The sequence below is a fragment of the Buteo buteo genome, chromosome 16 (assembly GCF_964188355.1).
Source record: "Buteo buteo chromosome 16, bButBut1.hap1.1, whole genome shotgun sequence".
NCBI classification, from domain to species: Eukaryota; Metazoa; Chordata; class Aves; order Accipitriformes; family Accipitridae; genus Buteo; species Buteo buteo.
Window position 1 is genome coordinate 839,623 of NC_134186.1, and position 16,906 is coordinate 856,528.

General features: G+C 47.8%; 3 protein-coding genes across 8 annotated transcripts; 2 read left to right on the plus strand and 1 right to left on the minus strand.

Annotated features, from left to right (window-relative positions):
- Nucleotides 1–19: 19 nt before the first annotated feature.
- Nucleotides 20–4,082, minus strand: DNALI1 (dynein axonemal light intermediate chain 1). Its single transcript, XM_075047215.1, has 6 exons — nt 3,962–4,082; nt 3,758–3,879; nt 3,492–3,661; nt 2,472–2,650; nt 2,013–2,177; nt 20–486 (listed from the first exon to the last, which is right to left on the minus strand). Exons 1-6 carry the CDS (start codon nt 4,064–4,066, stop codon nt 451–453), a joined length of 777 nt encoding a protein of 258 aa, XP_074903316.1. The 5' UTR covers nt 4,067–4,082; the 3' UTR covers nt 20–450.
- Nucleotides 4,083–4,172: 90 nt separating this feature from the next.
- Nucleotides 4,173–7,977, plus strand: SNIP1 (Smad nuclear interacting protein 1). 2 transcript variants are annotated; one of them, XM_075047216.1, is made up of 4 exons: nt 4,173–4,393; nt 4,482–4,578; nt 5,138–5,727; nt 6,386–7,977. In XM_075047216.1, the coding sequence occupies exons 1-4, from the start codon at nt 4,209–4,211 to the stop codon at nt 6,648–6,650; spliced, it is 1,137 nt and encodes a 378-aa protein (XP_074903317.1). In that variant the 5' UTR covers nt 4,173–4,208; the 3' UTR covers nt 6,651–7,977. The 2 variants fall into 2 exon arrangements, with proteins under 2 accessions (XP_074903317.1, XP_074903318.1); XM_075047217.1 differs by lacking the exon at nt 4,173–4,393 and having other exon boundaries at nt 4,541–4,696.
- A 921-nt stretch (nt 7,978–8,898) lies between these two features.
- On the plus strand, nt 8,899–16,168 carry MEAF6 (MYST/Esa1 associated factor 6). 5 transcript variants are annotated; one of them, XR_012653103.1, is made up of 9 exons: nt 8,899–9,035; nt 9,191–9,306; nt 9,390–9,477; nt 9,939–9,984; nt 10,618–10,810; nt 12,467–12,525; nt 14,169–14,226; nt 14,858–14,891; nt 15,379–16,168. XR_012653103.1 is itself a non-coding variant. In XM_075047221.1 (7 exons), the coding sequence occupies exons 1-7, from the start codon at nt 8,940–8,942 to the stop codon at nt 15,385–15,387; spliced, it is 582 nt and encodes a 193-aa protein (XP_074903322.1). In that variant the 5' UTR covers nt 8,899–8,939; the 3' UTR covers nt 15,388–16,168. The 5 variants fall into 5 exon arrangements, 3 of the variants coding, with proteins under 3 accessions (XP_074903322.1, XP_074903323.1, XP_074903321.1); XR_012653102.1 differs by lacking the exon at nt 12,467–12,525; XM_075047221.1 differs by lacking the exons at nt 12,467–12,525; nt 14,169–14,226.
- The last annotated feature ends 738 nt before the right edge of the window (nt 16,169–16,906 follow it).

Here is a 16,906-nt window from a genome sequence, read left to right on the forward strand (position 1 = left end):
TTGTTTTGTTGTGTTTTGGTTTTGTTTTTTTTTCTGGAAACTAGCTTTATGGAGTTTTTCATATGACTACAGTGAATTATCTTTCCCATGTCTGCTTGCTATGTATAACCAGCTAGTTACACAGGTTATCTCAAGTAAAGATTTCTTTTGCTTCCACTGAGAAGCGATGCTTGGAATGGTATCATACCCCTCTTACATTAGAAATAGCCACGTAGAGAGCACTGGTATTGCTCATCCTAGGTTACTACTACGGGTTCTGACAAGGGATTTTGATGTACAATTAACACAACTCTCCAAGAGAAAAAGAAAGAAATAATACAATTACGCTGCCTTCAGTTACTGGTAAGTGAAAATTCAAGATTGCTTTATGAAGACAAATCTTTGTCACTAATTGCGAACTTCTTGCTCTGACAGCTCTTCTGAGCACTGCCTGGAGAACAGCAAAAACATCTACTTGTTTGGTGCAATGATGCTTTCAAGTTGGGCCTGAAAAACAAATGAGGCAGTACGTCAAATTAGATTCAACCTAAAAAATAAACCCGCGTTGCTGTAAAGTGATAAATTGTTAGATATTCAAAGTGAGGAGCTGAGGGATGCTGCAATACTTCAAGAGAAGCAGGCCAGGGTTTTTTTCCCTAGCAATTCCATTCCTTACTACATGTTTTATAAATTAGCTTTTCATTCTTGGCATACACACTTGTTGCATTCTGAGAAGAAAAGAGCTGGCCTTGGTTCCATACAATGAAAGACTCATTTTATAATGTAAAGCATTGAAGAGGAAATTAAATAAAAGCTGTTGAAACAGTGGTCTGAATTGCCTGACTTCAGGCTGGACTATGTTAGTTAAATTAAATATTTGGCGCTCTCACATTTGGAACACAAACTCTGACTCTGGGACAAAAGTAGCTGGGAACAGCAAGTTTTTCAGTTGCTCAGACAACTTGACGCCCAATTAGTAGATTGATTGGAGAGCTACCCATGCTTAGGGAGCGTGTAGCGCATGAAGCTTCCAGGACTCTTAGATTGTCCTCTTCCTAGAGCTGCCATCAAAACAAACTACAACACTAGTATACACACAGCTGTTAAGAATAGTTTTACTTCAAGGAAGAAACATGGATTCAGTGGCAACACGTATTTGATCTAACAGTTATTCCATTTTGTGCCCTGAAAGATTTCAAGATGGCCTGAAGATGTCAGTGGTTTAGAAAGGAGAAACTAGGAACAATGAAGATGAGGAAAGCAGCTCGGTGTAAAGGAAATGTTTTTAGTGGTAGCCAGAAACATCTAACGTTGTTTATGGTAACATTTTTTTCTTTACTCAAAAGATGTGGGATTTTTTTCCTTTCAAAATCAAAGTAATGAGCAGAAGTGCTGTTTTCACCAAAGCAGCATGCACAAAATTACTCCTGTAATTATGCAGTCCCTACTGCATAAGTACACAATTGTTCTTATTGGGTAATATTTAATGTTAAGTCATGCGTCTCGTTATCAGGGAGTCAACTTTAATGGCCAACGGCAAAGAAACAAAACTTCTTAATGTGCCTTCGCTAGATTTTCTGCTTTGTAGTTGAGAAGGGGTGCTAACCGTTACAACCTTACAATCAAGTTATGCAGAAATAGATTCCTGGGGTATCAGTGAAGTTTGAAAGCTCTGCATTTGGGGTTCAGCTGCATGCATCTGCTCTCCAGCTAACTATAACAATTTATCATTTTCTGAACAAGTTCAAAAAATTTCTCCCTGGCAAATGTGTCTATGACTCAAATCCAATCTGACCTGTTGTTTGCATCATTAGGTTTACTAGTAACGACCAATTGCTGACTTAGCAAGGAAGTAGAGAATGCAAAAGTGCTGTTTTCCCATTTCATTAAAAATTTAGAGAAAGTGGAACGTTCCTACAAATGCATCATAAATGTAACATAAAACTGTAAGGAGAAAGATATTTTTGTATCTTTCCAATTACAAAATGAGAAGTTTTACCATTACTATTTGGAATTGTGTTTTTTTTACTAACCTTCAGCTGTTGATTTGTTCGTTTCAGGAACTGAACCTCTTCATTGTGTTTCTTTTCTTCTATCTGTTGCCTTTCACTTTCACGTTTTTCAATGGCTTCACATTTAGCTTTCTGTTCACTCACTTGTCTTTCCAGCTGCCGCTTTTCCTCTTCTAGCTCTGCAATCTTGGAAAAGAGCACAAGTTTTGTTTGTTAGTAATCAATTTTCAGTTAAGATTTTCAGTTAAGATGGGACAAAGTTGTATGTTGTACAGTCTTTGAAGTGTTCCAGATAGAATAGCACATAATTTATGAAGTGCAATTAAGCCCTAGGAAAACAGCAAGACAAGCGTTTTGATGATCTTCACTGCCATCCAGTGGAAACAGAGATAACTGATTTCCTATAAAACTTTATATGTAATATCCTTATGCTGTATCACGTGCAGAAAACTACATTATGGGGTTAACAGCCCAACTTACTCTTTTTTCCATGTCAGATTTGCCCTGCTCAGCTTGTAGTGCCTTCCGCATGCCAAACGCAACGCTGCTCTCGTACAGCGTCTGGTAAGCAGCAATTGTCATTTGGATTTCATCCCTGACTCGAAGCAGCAAGAGTCCTCGCTCTGCACAGTTAATTGTAGTTTCACGGATCAATTCATCTTTAAAGAAAGATGGCGACAATCTGGTTAGAGTAGCTACTGTACTCTGGGAATGCTGGATACATACAGGGTCCAGAGATTGTTGCGTTTTGCCTGTTCTCTGCACCACAGAAGCAATGGGGATTTACCAGAGATAGTCATAATTTATTTTTCTCTTTTTTGTTACATTACAGCTATAGCATTGAGTGCCAGCAGATGAAAGCAGCGTGGTGGTACAGAACCTATGGTAACAACAGTGATACTGATCTGCTAAAGCTGTAACAGCAAACACCTAAAAGTTTGTAACGATTTTTTGCAGTTATCGGGAAGCCTCCAGGAGAGTCGAGAGCCTCCAGAAGGATCCCCCTCAAACCAATGGCGATCTCTTGCATTTGGAAGACTGGCAGCAGGTCATCAGGGTCTGTAAGAGTGCTTAACAGTTATACAGTGTTTTAAGTTACTTTAAATTAACTGTTGAGTTAAGGACAACTAAGAGAATTTGCCTCTTTTACTGTCATGTATACGTGTCTCTTGAGGGTCAGCTTTATGAATGACAAGGCAGCGTAAAGCTCTCTGCGTAGAGGCTGGCGGCGTGGGTCGGGGTCACACCCCGCTGAGCTGCAGAGCACGCAAGAGCTGTGGGCTGGCAGCAAAGGCGTGAGCAGCGCGGCTGCCGGAGCAGCAAACCCTCGCCCTGCACGGCCAGCACGCCTCAGCCAGCCCTGCCCGGTGGGGGCCGAGGCCACGTTAAACCTTCTGGAAGGAGGAACGCTGACGGGGACGCGGATGCGGGAGCCCCAGCCCGTCGGGGAGCGGGTGAGGAGCAGCGATGCTTTCCGCGTTCGCCGGTTTGGGCACTGACCGAAGCACTGCGTGTAGAGCTCCCTGCGCACCGGGCAGATGCCGGTCTCCCGCGCCTGCCTCTGCTGCAGCCGCAGGTCCAGCTGCTCCTGCAGGTGGACGACGTCCAGGCGGGTGCTGGGCGCGCTGGACACCTCCTGCACCCACCGCTGGTTATCCTCCTCCCACTCCCTGTCACGACACAGCACCGGGCCTCACTGGGTGCCCCCCCGCGGGCCCGGTCGGGCTCTGCCGGGCAGGGGCGGGCCCGGGCCCGGCCCCGCTCACCGCGGCGGCAGGATGGCGTTGAGGAGCTCCTGCGGCTGCTTGGCGGACTCGGCGGCGGTCCGGGGCGGCGGGACGGGCCCCGTCGGGGCGGGCGGCGGCGGGGTCCCCTTCAGCGGGCGGGCCTGCGGAGAGAGAGAGAGAGCGGAGCGCGGGAGGTGCCGGGCGGCGGGTAGCCCGCGGGCGCCCCGGCCCGGCCCCGCTCACCCCGGGGGAGCGCTTCTCCGTGCGGCGGGTGACGAGCACCGGCGGGTTGTACCGCAGCAGCGAGTCCGGCGGCGGGATCATGGCGGCCGCGGCCGCTGTCGCCATGGCGACGGGGTCTTTGGTTTCCGTCTCCCGCGCGCAGGCGCAGAAGCGCCCGAGGGCGGTGCCGGCCGCCTCGGCGGCGGAAGCGCTTCCGCGCGCGGGCCGGAAGCGGCGCGCACTTCCCTTTGTGGCGGCCGGCGGCGCCATGGAGGCGGCGGCGGCCGAGCGGCGGCGGGAGCGGCGGCGGCGGCGGGAGGTGGCGGTGAAGGCCGAGAAGCGGAGCCCCCGGCGCTCCGCCTCCCGCTCGGCGCGGGGCAGCCAGTCGCCGCCGGCCGAGGAGCGGCGGGGCCCGGCCGGGCCGCGCCAGGGCAGCCGCGGCAGGAGCAGCAGGTAGGGCCGCCCGGCGGCTGCGGGCCCCGCGCTGCGCCCCGCCCGGCCGCGGCTCCCGGGGCTCAGCCTTCCTCTCGTTGTTTTTAAGATCGCCCAAGAGGAAGAGCAAGTCCGGGCGGAGGAGCCGGTCCCCGCGGGGCAGGAGGAGCCGGAGCCCGCACCACGCCGCCGTGAAGGTGAAGCAGGTAAATGGCGCTGTCGGTAGCAGCGAGGCCCGGTCCTGCCCGCCGAGGGGTTCGCGGGGCCGGGCGGTCTTCCCGGCTCCGCAGCGACAGCCGTTCCTGTGAGACTCGGCCGTGCGAGGTACGGAACGCGACTTTTCGCCCGGCAGTTGTTTTCTTCTGGTCCTTGTGGCGCGGCGTGTGAGGAAAAGGAGGGTCTTGGCCGTTTCCTGTTTCGTGCTGCCCACCTCAGGCTTTGCCCCGAGGGCCTGGGTCTCCACACGCGCGGGTGAACCCGGCCTTTGCCGCTTAGGCAGGCTGTCCCCGCAAGCTTCTTTGTGTGCCCAGAGCAGGTGACGCGTCGCGCCGTTTCTTGATCTTGCTTTATTCAGCGCGAGTCATAAGAACCCAGATAGTTTGGCAGGGAAATAAGTTTCCCTCGCTTTGCGTTAGCTCTGCCCACGACATGTCCAGGTAGGCGTTTTCCATGTGTAGGATTGCGATCTTCTTAAAAGCTGAGGTAGAGTCGCTGCTCTCTCGTTCCAGTTCTGAATTCGTCACCATAAGCGATTCTTCCTTACAGGAGCGAGATGATCATTGTCGTAGAGGAAATGAGGAGCGAAAGCAGAGATACCCATCGGAACAAGAACACAGGAGAGAGAGAAGTGGTGACAGAGACAGACACAGAGACCACTCAGACAGAAGGAAGAATCCAAATGAAAGGCCTGGAGTTCGAGGCCACGAGCGAGAGAGGGATGTTCAGAACATCCGTGAGCAGCAAGCAGAGAGGGAGTTTTATAACGAGAGAAGACGAGAGCATCGACAAAATAACGAAGGCAGTGGTGTTGACCAGAATCCAGAACTCGGGCACTCTGATAACAAACCTAAAGAAAAAGCTTCTGTAAACAAAGAGAAGCCAAGCTTTGAACTGTCTGGTGCGCTTCTAGAGGATACCAACACTTTCCGAGGTGTTGTGATTAAGTACAGCGAGCCCCCCGAAGCTCGGATTCCAAAGAAGCGATGGCGCCTCTATCCTTTCAAAAATGACGAGTTTCTCCCAGTCATGTACATTCACAGGCAGAGTGCTTATCTTCTGGGCAGGCACCGCCGAATTGCAGATATTCCAATTGACCATCCCTCCTGCTCAAAGCAGCACGCTGTGTTTCAGTACCGGTAAGTATTACTCTGCCTGCTGGTGAAACAGGAATTTCTGAAGAAAAAAACAACCAAACAGAAAAACCCTGGGTATGCACAGTTGAGAGGTACGAGTTTGCTGTAAGTATGTTGGAGAGAGATGGAATTTATGTTTGACTGCTGCATATCGTCTTAGCAGTAAGCAAAAATATCTGTAATTCCTCTCATTTAACCACAGGCAGCCTTTTAGTAAGACAAATAACACAGCAGGGTTAAAGACGGAACTGTGCGTATATCTGAACTGGAATAAACCGGCAGGTGTAACTGGCAGTAAAAGTATTTCAAGGAGAGGTTTTATTAATTTGGTCTTTCACAACAAAGTCTGCTGATCTCCTCTGAAGCAGCAGGGGTTGCTTGCTGCTGGAGACAACGATGCTTTCTTAGGGAACAGCCATCTGTTCTGTTGTAGGAATTACTGTATTACATCATCAGAAGTTTCAGAAAGTGATGCAGTCTGTCAGAATCCGCTCAGTCTCACACAGTTTCTCATTGCTCTCATCAGATCTGTTCAGATCTCTGCACATACAGATCACTGTTAACTGCAGTGGGGCTCACGTGTTGGAAAACCTGTCTGCTTTTGGACTATGTTTTCTGTCTCACGCTGTTGTGATTGAATCAGTGTTCTTTGTTTTGCTAGGCTTGTGGAGTACACTCGTGCCGATGGTACCGTTGGCCGCAGAGTAAGGCCCTACATAATCGACCTGGGCTCTGGGAACGGCACTTTTCTAAATAACCAGCGGATTGAACCTCAGCGTTATTACGAACTAAAGGAAAAGGATGTATTGAAGTTTGGGTTCAGTAGCAGGGAATATGTTCTTCTCCATGAATCTTCAGACAAATCTGAGGCCAACACAAAGGACGATGATGATGAGGAGGAGAAGGAGGAAGAGTCTGACAGTTAACAGATGAGGAGGAAATTGCGGGGGCGGGGTGCAAGGGAGAGAAAGTCTTTGCAGTTGAACATGCATTGGGATGTAAAGTGTTGGAGCATCACAGCACTGATGCCTCTTATTGCCTTAAAGTCCTTTTTCTGTTGCTGGTCTGTTCTCGTAGTTTGTTTTGGGGGACTTCACTGATCATTCGTCTTTCACAGTTCTGCATATCAGGAAATACAACTTTTTTTTTTCTTTTTACCCCCTGACAAGCGAAAGAGCACCTGGATGTGAAAGCTCTGATGCTGGAAATATTCAACATTGACTGTCCTCTTCTAGGAGACGATGTAAAACATAGCTGGCATATTTAAAATTATTTTTATTAACTGTTTTGTCATAGCCCTTTGAAAATGCTACTTAACTGAAATATTAGCTAGAAAGTAATCCGATGCATTTTGTAACACGTCGTGTTTGGTAGAGTTTGCCAAATTCCTTTGCCTGTTATGAGGTCTAGATGGGAAAATTTACCTGGCTCGCCACTAAAAAGGCAGAAATGTTGCAAAGCTCCTCTTGTATTTGTATGTTTGGGGTTGTCAGTTTGCCTTGTGATGACTTTCAGGAAGGGGCATTTCACTGGAATAGGCTACCTGAAAATGACAAGGTAATTTGACACAGAAGTTAAACGCTTCCTGGGATTTTAGGTGACAATACTGTGATTTGGGGTGAGGTCTAGGTCAGCATCTGCCCAGTACCTGTTTCAACAAACCATGCTGAAGCTGTTACTGGATGTGGAGTGTCGGGCTCTAAAGCTGGGGCCTTTATTTCTGATACCACTCCATACCACCCCTACCCCATGAATAACTCCTCCTTGTTTTTGTTTGTATTACACATAAATACCTTTTATGTGGTGACATGTTTTAACCAGAGTTTGCACTATTTAAGTTTTCTTTTTATAAAAAGTTACGCAAATCACTTGTTTAAAATAGTCCTCTCCCCTGTAGAAGAAAACAACCCTTTAGGAAGAGAAAAAAACAATTCCACTCACTGAAAGCGCTTGCATATTTTTGGATGTCTTCTCCCTGTTGCTTTATGGTATAAGAAATGTGCATTTTCCACACTGTTTACTAATTTGCCTGGGTGTTTGTTCTGTGGTCACAAGCTATTCATACCCGCTGTGTATATACATTGTGTATACAAGTGTTGCAGATTGTATACACAGGCTAGAACATTTATGGTGTAAATACGGGGCATTGATGTAGGTTTTCAAACAGAGGGTAGAGTGAGTTTTGGCTAGGAGGATCTCCTTTATATATACTCCCGGGGTTTTTAAATAAAGAATTTGTAAATTTAGCCCTAATCACTTGTAGTTGTAATATTTTTCTAGTGTTCCTTTTTTTCCCCTTTATGTTCCTTGAAATAGGTGAACCTTCAGTACTCATTTCAGTATTAAGGACACCAAACAAGTTAAAAAAAAAATTTAAAAACTGCACGATTGGTGTACTTGAGAGGGGGTGAGTGCGGAGGGATGGGTGCGGAGGGTTTGCGCCGCACCCCTCTGCTCCCACCTTTCTCACCAGAGCGTAGCCCGGGTGGCTCGTTCCGTGCCCAGGCTGTTTGCCCCCGGCGCAGACAGCTTCACGCTCAGAAATAGGAGATCGGGATGTGGTTTAAGCCAGAGCCGGTCGGTACCGTGAACGGGCAAACGAGCCCCTCGAGTCTCGCTTACTGCAGAGCGTTTAGGCCAACGTGATTTAAGAGCTAAAACCCCTTGGCCTGAACCGCGGGGACGTGCCCGAAGTTGGGAGGACCTATTCTGAACGGGCTTTTTTTCCCCACAGCGACCGGCACCGAGGGGACGGTTACGGCTGCGATGGCGAAGGGAGGCCGGAGCCTCTCCTCCCTCGGCGCCCCCCTTTGTCCCCGCTGCCCTGCCCGCGGCGAGAGCCCTCCAGGCCGGCTCCTGCCGGCACCGGAGCGGGAGCGACCCCGGCCGAGGCCGTGCCCGGCGCCCGAGCTCCCCGCTCGCCCGTTACCCGCCCGGCCCTGGGGAAGGGGCCGGGGGAAGTCACCGCCGCCGCCGCGCCTGAACCGGGGCCTGGAGGTCCGCGGCCTTGTTTTCCGCCTGGAGCGCCCCGGTGCCGGCGCGGCGGGCGCGCCGCCCGCTGACCGAGCGCTGCGGGGGCGGGGCGGGGCGGGGCCGGGCTCGGCGCTGCCCCCGGCGGCCCCTCCCGGCAGCGCAGCCGCCGCCCCGCCCCGCCCCGCCCCGCCCCGCCCCGCCCCGCCCGGCCCGCGCAGGCCGCCGCCGCCGCTGCCGCCGCCATGGCCGCGCTGCACGCCAAGGCCGGCGGCCCCCCGCAGATCCCCGACACCCGCCGGGAGCTGGCCGAGCTGGTGAAGCGCAAGCAGGAGCTGGCGGTGAGCGGCGGGGCGGCGGGGCCCGGGCGGCGGGGCCGGGCGGCGGGGCCGGGAGGCGGCGGCGGGGCCTAGGCCGCGGGCGGCGGCGGCGGGGCCTGGGCGGCGGGGCGGGCGCGGGGCCGGGCCCGCTCCATGCGCTGCGCTGTGCCCGGCAGGAGACGCTGGCCAACCTGGAGCGGCAGATCTACGCCTTCGAGGGCAGCTACCTGGAGGACACGCAGATGTACGGGAACATCATCCGCGGCTGGGACCGCTACCTCACCAACCAGAAGTGAGTCCCGGCGGCCCTGCCCGGCCCGGCCCGGCCGGCCCGGCCCGGCCGGGCCCCCGCGATGCGGCTTCTCTCCGTTTCAGGAACTCCAACAGCAAAAACGACCGGAGGAACCGCAAGTTCAAGGAGGCCGAGCGGCTCTTCAGCAAGTCCTCGGTCACCTCGGCAGCGGTGAGCGCCGGGCCGGGGCCGAGCGGACGTCCCCGTCCCCGTCCCTGTCCCCGTCCCTGTCCCCGTCCCGCTCCCCTCCCCTTGCTGCTCCTCGGCGGTCACCCGGGCTGCTGCAGGACCAGCTTTCCATTTAAGCTCCTGTACCTGCCCAACCTCCCCCGACCCGAGCATCTTCGCTCCCCCGTCGCAGCCCCTTTCAGAAACCCCTTTCCTAGTGCCCAGAGAGGCGAAAGGGAGCCGCAGACAAGAGCCACCCGTGCCACACGCCTGTCACTGCAAGCCGTGTCTTTATCTTTTTGCTCCTAACCCCCTTCTGCTGTGTTGTGCTGGTGCTAGGTCGTAAGCTCTTTCAAGCAAAGGCCTGACGCGTCTTTCTCTCTGAGACGATCTCTGTGGTTTTGAGCATTTGAAAAGTGGTAAGTGAATTACTGCTTTCATTAACATCCCTTTCGGTTTTCTAGGCGGTCAGTGCATTAGCTGGAGTTCAGGACCAGCTCATTGAGAAGCGTAAGTCACTTTCTCATTTCTCTCAGAATTTGGAAAGAACTACACTTCTCCCCACCATTCAGCTCTGTCTCCAGTTGTCTGGATCCGTGCTGCGGCTGCTCCCCTAAGGCCGGCTCCTGAGTGCTCCCAGCACACCCGCTAGCTGCACAAGTCAGCAAAGTGGCACCGTGAGAAACAGAAGTAAAGTTGAGCTTCCTTTCTTGAGTAAACCTTTATGCCAAGCAAGGGTTTATTGTGCATAAAACTTATTTAAATGGATTTGGTGGTCTTTGGAGAAAGAGGCTAGAAGAGCTGAAGCAACGTGTTTCTGTTTGTGTCTCTGTCAGTCACTTGCAAGTGATGTGAGGAGGAGCCGTTTACATTCAGGATTTTTAAAAATGTTTTTGTAATCAATGCCAAATCTCATGCAATTCTAGTGTGCTTCAGTTGCTGAGGAGGTAGCTTGCTGTCCTTCAGAAATATTTTTCAGGTTCTCTTATTTACCGCCTAGTGCCGTAAGGCTCAGCGTGTCTCTGCTGCCCCATGTTCTGTTGCTGGGGGCTGCTTCTTCCACGCAGGGCTTTGCCAGGGCAGCCTGGCATGTGAGCTGTGGGGTGGTAACCGCTGTGCTCGTCTGTGTTTGTCATGCTCTAGGGGAGCCAGGCAGTGGCACAGAAAGTGACACTTCTCCAGACTTTCACAATCAGGAGAATGAGCCCAACCAGGAGGATGCTGAAGAGCTGGATGGGTCTGTGCAGGGGGTGAAACCCCAGAAAGCTGCTTCCTCTACTTCTTCGGGGAGCCACCACAGCAGCCACAAAAAACGGAAGAACAAAAATCGACACAGGTTAGTGGTACCAGCAGCCTTCTTGTTATGCCTTCTGAATGGTTAGCTGTTGTTGAATTTACCTTATTATGTGAATGGAACTAGTAACTTGTTAGAGTAATGAGCAGCTCAGGTCATTTGTTTTGGTAATTTTTCTGGTTTTCAGTTGTATGCATCCTGTAGCGTTCATCAGGACCCCATTGCCCCCATTGTATCAAGGAGGGGAAAGCATGCTGAAGAAGATGAACAAGCAGCACAGGGTACTAACTCCAGCACTGGTACAGCTAGGCTTTTGACCAGGCTTTTTCAATTCTCCTATCTGTCCAGGAGAATAAAGCTGTCTTCCTTCCAGTAGAGGAAGATTGTGGTCCTGGCCTCCTGTGCTTGCTTCTCGGTTTCTGCAGATCCAAGTAAGATAGGAGTGTCAGTACTTTCTTTGGAGAAGGAGGGTGAAAAAGCAAATTGGAATGTTTTGGGGGTTGTGGACACTCCCAGTGCCTTCACTAAGATTTCCACTCCAAGCCCTTTCAGCTGTCATGTCCCAGACTGAGTCTCTTTTGATTATGGCATTTGTCGTGTTAACCTCAAAGTGTTTGTTATTAAACTGACCTGAAATTCCTGTGAAACAAAGATTTCCTGAACTCTTTGTGGTTGAATTTAGATGACCAGTTCTGCCCCTTAAGGTAAGCCCCTAAGGTGTGATGCAGCATGGTGGGCTGACAACTTGGAAATCTGAAATAAACTCCCTGCCTTACCGCGCTGCTCTCCATGGGCCAACATAACCTGCTGCTTAACTGTGTCTTGGTGCCCCTCAGCAGAGCTAGCCCAAGGCTTTCTACAGAGTATGACAGTGCACTGTGGAGTCAGGCCCTAAGGGGAAAAATCCATGGAAATCCATGCACTTGGAAAGAGGAGACATTTACTGCACCTTTCTGGAAGTGATTGCTGGAACTGGTGCCTAAAGATTATTAGAAGTAAAGGAGCTTTTAAAAATCAAGTGTTCTTGCTAACTTTGAGCTTGGTGGATTTGTGTGTGGATGGGCTTTCCTTTTTAAGGGACCTTCCCATACAATTACAAGAGAGAAATGTTTTAAAGAAAAGCGGTAAAAATTTACAAAGATTGCTGGGGGAGGGTTGGTTTGGGAGGTACAGAGGTAGGTATAGTGCTTGAAAAATGTTTAACAACTTTTTCTTCTTCACTAGGTTTTGAGTCATTAGCGTGTCTTTAATTCTTAGATCAGAATTTTCTTCCTACAGCAGTCTTAATTGGGCAAACATCCTGAAGTACTGGATGTCCCTTTGGGTCCTCATAAGGTGGGAATCCAAAGCAGTTCAAAACTCCTTTTTTTTTGCCTGTAGACAATTGGAAAGAAGTTCAGGAATAACACGAGAAACTACATCTGTAAACAAGTTCAGAGGAACAATCTGTAAAACTGAAGTACAGCTTAAGAAAGTTGCTATTTCAGACAAATTATAAAATATTCTACTAAGCACTTACATGGACAGCAAACCAATCCACTGCAGATGCAGTGGGGTGCAATACAAGTGCTGTAAATAATATAAATTCTTTTGCTCCGTTACATAACCCAAACTTTAGCGACAGGAGTTAGAAGAAACTGCCCTACTGACAGGTTGTGTTGCATTGGGGTTTCTTCTACATTCCTTCCACTGAAGCAGCTGATGCTGGCTACTGTCGGGGACAGAATGTTGGACATGAGGAGCCCTGGTCTGATCTGGTATGGCAATTCTTATCATCCTAAGAGATATGTCAGACACCTTACATTATGGAAAGGCTTAGTAAGTTAGTAATTGACTACTTTGTAATGCTTAGCGTGGCCAGATAGATAATTAAAAGAAGAAGATAATTAAGTTTGTCTGTAATAAAAACTCTGTTAAAATTGTGATTGCCGTTACTATCTCCTAAATTTTGGCAGAAAAGACCAAACTGTTTTTAAGTATATCTAGGTTTTAAAAAAAAAAACAACCAAAAACCAACAACAAAACAGTCCCAGTCTACTGAAGGTATAGCAAAGTGCTTTAAAATGCATTGCAGCCCAGACTGCTCTTTCAGAAGAGACCTGCATGTCTGTTTCTTGAGTGTCATGGAATGAAAAAGAGAAAAACAAAAAGAAACATTGGCGCTTCTTTTCATTCAGAAGCTCTTCCATTTGCCGGCATACGTTTGAGTTCTGCTGACCTGTTCCTGAAGAACTGGGAGGTGCTGGGAACAGGCACCCTGAAGGTGCACTGACTCCACTGGGTTTTCTACTTTGTACGCCACCGAGAGCAGTGTGGAAAGTTGGATTCAGGCTGGGCAGAACTGGCATGAATAGGCAGTTTAACTTCGAACAGTTAAAATCAGGGAATCAGATGGAAGTTACAGTGTCTTTATTGTAGTCATCCTCTGTACCCTCCGAGACCACAGGAAGGCCAAGATGATTCTTTTCTGTGCGCTCAGCAAGTTTCATGGCTAAAAAGTATTTCAGAAGAAAACAAGACTGTTTCATCTTAGAAATTCAGTGCTGAAAAGCTACTAAGTTACAGCTGATTTGATAAGTCTTTTCCCACCAATACAGTTGTTAGCTTTGGGGCAGAAGTGTTTCTAGAGGCAGTGCTGTGGTATCTATGTGAATGCTGAGACGAGGGGTGGGAATGTCACCAAACCGTAATTAGCTTTGGCCAAATGACCGTGTTCTCTTTTTAGCTCTCTAAAGGAAGCGAGTGCAAGAGGATGTGTGTTTGTGTGCACATTATGAGAACATTCGAATGCGAAGTTGGCCACTTAGTTCTGTGTCGTCTCCACCTCTGCCTGAACAAGCTTTGCTTTGCCGTAATAATCTAGACAAAGCCACTGCTTTCTGACCACCCGCTCGTTTGTTTTTGCAAGCAAATCAGTTTTTCTCTCTGCCTGTGAGCTAGTGTGCACTCTCACCTATCTGATAGCTTCCTTTTTCAGCACCTAAAATTCCCTCCATAAAACCAGTCTGCCTCTGTTCTAACACCTCTTTTTCCCGGAAATCCCACTGGGGAGGGGGACTCTGGATGGCCAAATCTGGAGTGCTTTTTGTGCCCAATTCTGGTTAAGATATCTTAAGAACTTTATGGCATTTGAACACTGGCTTTATTATTTATTTTATTTTATTTTATTTTTTAGTAATCTCGCTAGGGTGGCTAATCAACTAATTTATTTAATTCATTAGTATATTAATTTCTATTGCTTTCTTCCTTTCAAATGCTGCCCCTCAGCCCGTCTGGCATGTTTGATTATGACTTTGAGTAAGTTTGACTTGAATTAGTACTTGTGCTGTGTTGTTAGTGTGTAGACACCAATGTGCCTTTTGAGACCTTTCTAACCCATAGTTTATCTGTTTAATTGTAGGTATGTATATTAGGTTAGGCTGGGAAGTTTTTTTTAAAAACAGAAAAGCGTGATGGAGGTAACATTTTATTTAATAACTTCAGCAAAATTAAATTAACTTCACTCTTCTTTACCTTTCTATTTCATTTTTAAATAGATAAACTTTTTAACTTAAAAACATAGTTTCAAAACTGATTCTTCTGGCTTTGCTTCTTAAGGAGATTAGTGTAGACTTGGATATTTCCTTCTGGAAAAATTTAATAAACCAGTACCTTTGACTCATATAATCCCTGTCATCTTAAACTCCTATCTCTATTCCAACTAAATAACCATTACCACTATGTCTGAATAATTACCTGTGGCATAGTTACACATCTAACAAATTAACATAGAGCATGCATATTTAACCTTATTTCTTTATGCTGCATAACTTCCCTGTGATTTTTATTATGAATCTTTATTAACTCTTTTTTTGAGTGGACGGAATATGCATTTTAGCAAATAATAAAGAATCCACTCTCCGTCTCTTTGCTGCTCTCTTGTCCAGTAATATTGGGACAGTGATTTGGCTCAGCCGAATTGAGAATGTGGATTGAATTAACCAAATAGTCTTTGTTGTAGCCTGTGCCATATGCAGTAGCTGGTTCTTTGAACTCTAGTGTTGGTTTAATGTATTGAAATGGACATTTCTCTTATCTTTCCAACCACAGGATTGATCTCAAGTTAAACAAAAAGCCAAGAGCTGTAAGTATCAGTGCTCTGTCATTGTTTTCATTGCTCATCTGTAGACTTGAGTGGCTGACTGACTCCTAATCTTAAAAAGCCTCCCTCCGCTGTAATTTAAGATCTTATTTTCATGGTTGAGGAATATCATGGTATGAAATAAGCATTGTCTTGTGGATTTAACAGTAAATAAGCCCAGGTAGGTTTGTTATGAAGCTAGGTCACGGTTAAGTCCTGTCCACTTTTTATGGAAAAAGCTGTTTTGCGTTCTATTATCTTGTCATGATCTGGAATATTAAAAGCATCTGGTTTTGGTTGATGCGTTCTTGAACTAAGGTTTTGAAGGATCCTTTCTTTTGAATGTTTAGCTACAAGAAAAAAAATCTCTTTTCTGTTTTGCCTGCAACTAATGGTATGTAGAAATGAGAGAAGACTGAGAATCCCAGCTCTGCAAGCAGTATTGAAGGTAGGAAGGTCTTAATGTGCCTGTCCTTTTCTTTCTCTGCAGGACTACTAGACTCATCAGTGGTGATGCTTCCGGGATTTAGGTCTACATGAATCCCCACTGAGAAAAATGCCAGTCGACTGAATGAGCACGATGGCAGCTCTCTGGCCAGGTGTCTGCAGATAGGAGTGGCTCACTCTAAAGAACTTAGATGGGAGAAAATCTTGGACCATGTACTTGCATCATTTTTAAATCACCTGAGTTGCAGGAAGACTAAGGTGTAGTAGTAGTAGTAGTCCTGAGTTCCTGACTGTTCTGTGCTTCCACCTCAGTCAGGAACTTCCCCAAATTGGCTGATCTTGCTGCCACCACCCCTGTCACCTGCAAACCCATGGAGAGGTATTTCTTTTTCCACTGGAACTAGGGTATGATTCAGTATGTCCCACCTATGTTGTAAGACTTAGATTACTTTTATTGCTGATGATTAGCATTGTAGTTTTTGTTTTGCTTTGGTTTTTTGTTGGTTTTGTTTTTGTTTTTAAACCAAAGTGTATAGTTAACAAATTGCCTTTGGGTTTCTTTGTTTTAATCCATGTAGAGTGGAAAGTTCTTCATTTTGTGGAACAGCTTATTTTGATTCTTACTCGAGCAGAGAAGAAGGTGGTTAACCCTTTTCTCTAACTTTAATTTTAAACACCATCCCCTGAAATTTACACAGTGCTTTTAGATGCAGGGAAGGCTGGAGCTCCAAAGCCATCTTGCTCTTTGCTATCTTTGAGGTTGGGTGGATTCTCTTTTTAATACAAACTTCTGTCATTTGTACATAAACAATAAAATTACATGTTTGTCTCTCTTCTCATGTTTTGTTCAGTCCAAAATTTGACTCCTAGTGCTTTTTTATTCTCCATCTGCTTTATGAGGACTTTGCTGGAATTCTTCCACTTCTGCATAGTAGCTCTTCCTTGTCTCGTGACGCTCCTTGTGCTTTCTTTCCTCTGGTAGACATAACATTGACTACTTGAAAGGATTGCCAGGCACTAATCTCCAGCTGTGTTCCAACTAATCCCGCTTCAAGGTAGGACTTGGATGTAAGTCAGTTCTTGCTGATACTGGCAGAATGCCCACAGATAAGGAATGAGCAGTCTGGATTGCCACCGGTAGAGTACACAGAGGGATGAGTGTTAGGTGCTTTTCACAGTAGCCAGGTCAAGATATCAATGCTGATGTTGAAATAAGCTTTGCTTTTCTCAAGGTGGCAAATAGGTTTTGTTACTGGTGCTGTAATGTATTTGTGTCTGCTTAATGAGTGCTGTGGGAAAAGCTGTACGGCTCGCCTGACAGCCCCCCCAGTGCGTGCATGTGCACTTGTTACAGCTGAGTGTTCATTCCGTTCTGCTACACCTCTGCTGTCCTGGTGTCTTGGGTCTTTTTCAGCTCCCTCCAGGCAACACAGTCAGTGCAGAGCGGTACCGAAGAGTGAAGGCAAATGTGTAGGGCAAAGTTCTCCCTTGTTCTGTTGTCTGGTTCAGGGATCAAGGCAGCTCTGTATTTGTTCACAGTGGGAGCTGACTTATCCCGCAGTAGAGTGAGC

Bases quoted from the DNA above. Each gene is read 5' to 3' on its own strand.
- DNALI1 (XM_075047215.1), bottom strand. From the start codon at position 4,066: ATGGCGACAGCGGCCGCGGCCGCCATGATCCCGCCGCCGGACTCGCTG. The intron at 3,880-3,961 runs GTGAGCGGGGCC...CTCTCTCCGCAG, and splicing joins CGGAGAAGCGCTCCCCCGGG to GCCCGCCCGCTGAAGGGGAC. The intron at 3,662-3,757 runs GTGAGCGGGGCC...GTGTCGTGACAG, and splicing joins AACGCCATCCTGCCGCCGCG to GGAGTGGGAGGAGGATAACC.
- SNIP1 (XM_075047216.1), top strand. From the start codon at position 4,209: ATGGAGGCGGCGGCGGCCGAGCGGCGGCGGGAGCGGCGGCGGCGGCGG. The intron at 4,579-5,137 runs GTAAATGGCGCT...TCTTCCTTACAG, and splicing joins CCGCCGTGAAGGTGAAGCAG to GAGCGAGATGATCATTGTCG. The intron at 5,728-6,385 runs GTAAGTATTACT...TTGTTTTGCTAG, and splicing joins CACGCTGTGTTTCAGTACCG to GCTTGTGGAGTACACTCGTG.
- MEAF6 (XM_075047220.1), top strand. From the start codon at position 8,940: ATGGCCGCGCTGCACGCCAAGGCCGGCGGCCCCCCGCAGATCCCCGAC. The intron at 9,036-9,190 runs GTGAGCGGCGGG...TGTGCCCGGCAG, and splicing joins AGCGCAAGCAGGAGCTGGCG to GAGACGCTGGCCAACCTGGA. The intron at 9,307-9,389 runs GTGAGTCCCGGC...TCTCCGTTTCAG, and splicing joins CGCTACCTCACCAACCAGAA to GAACTCCAACAGCAAAAACG.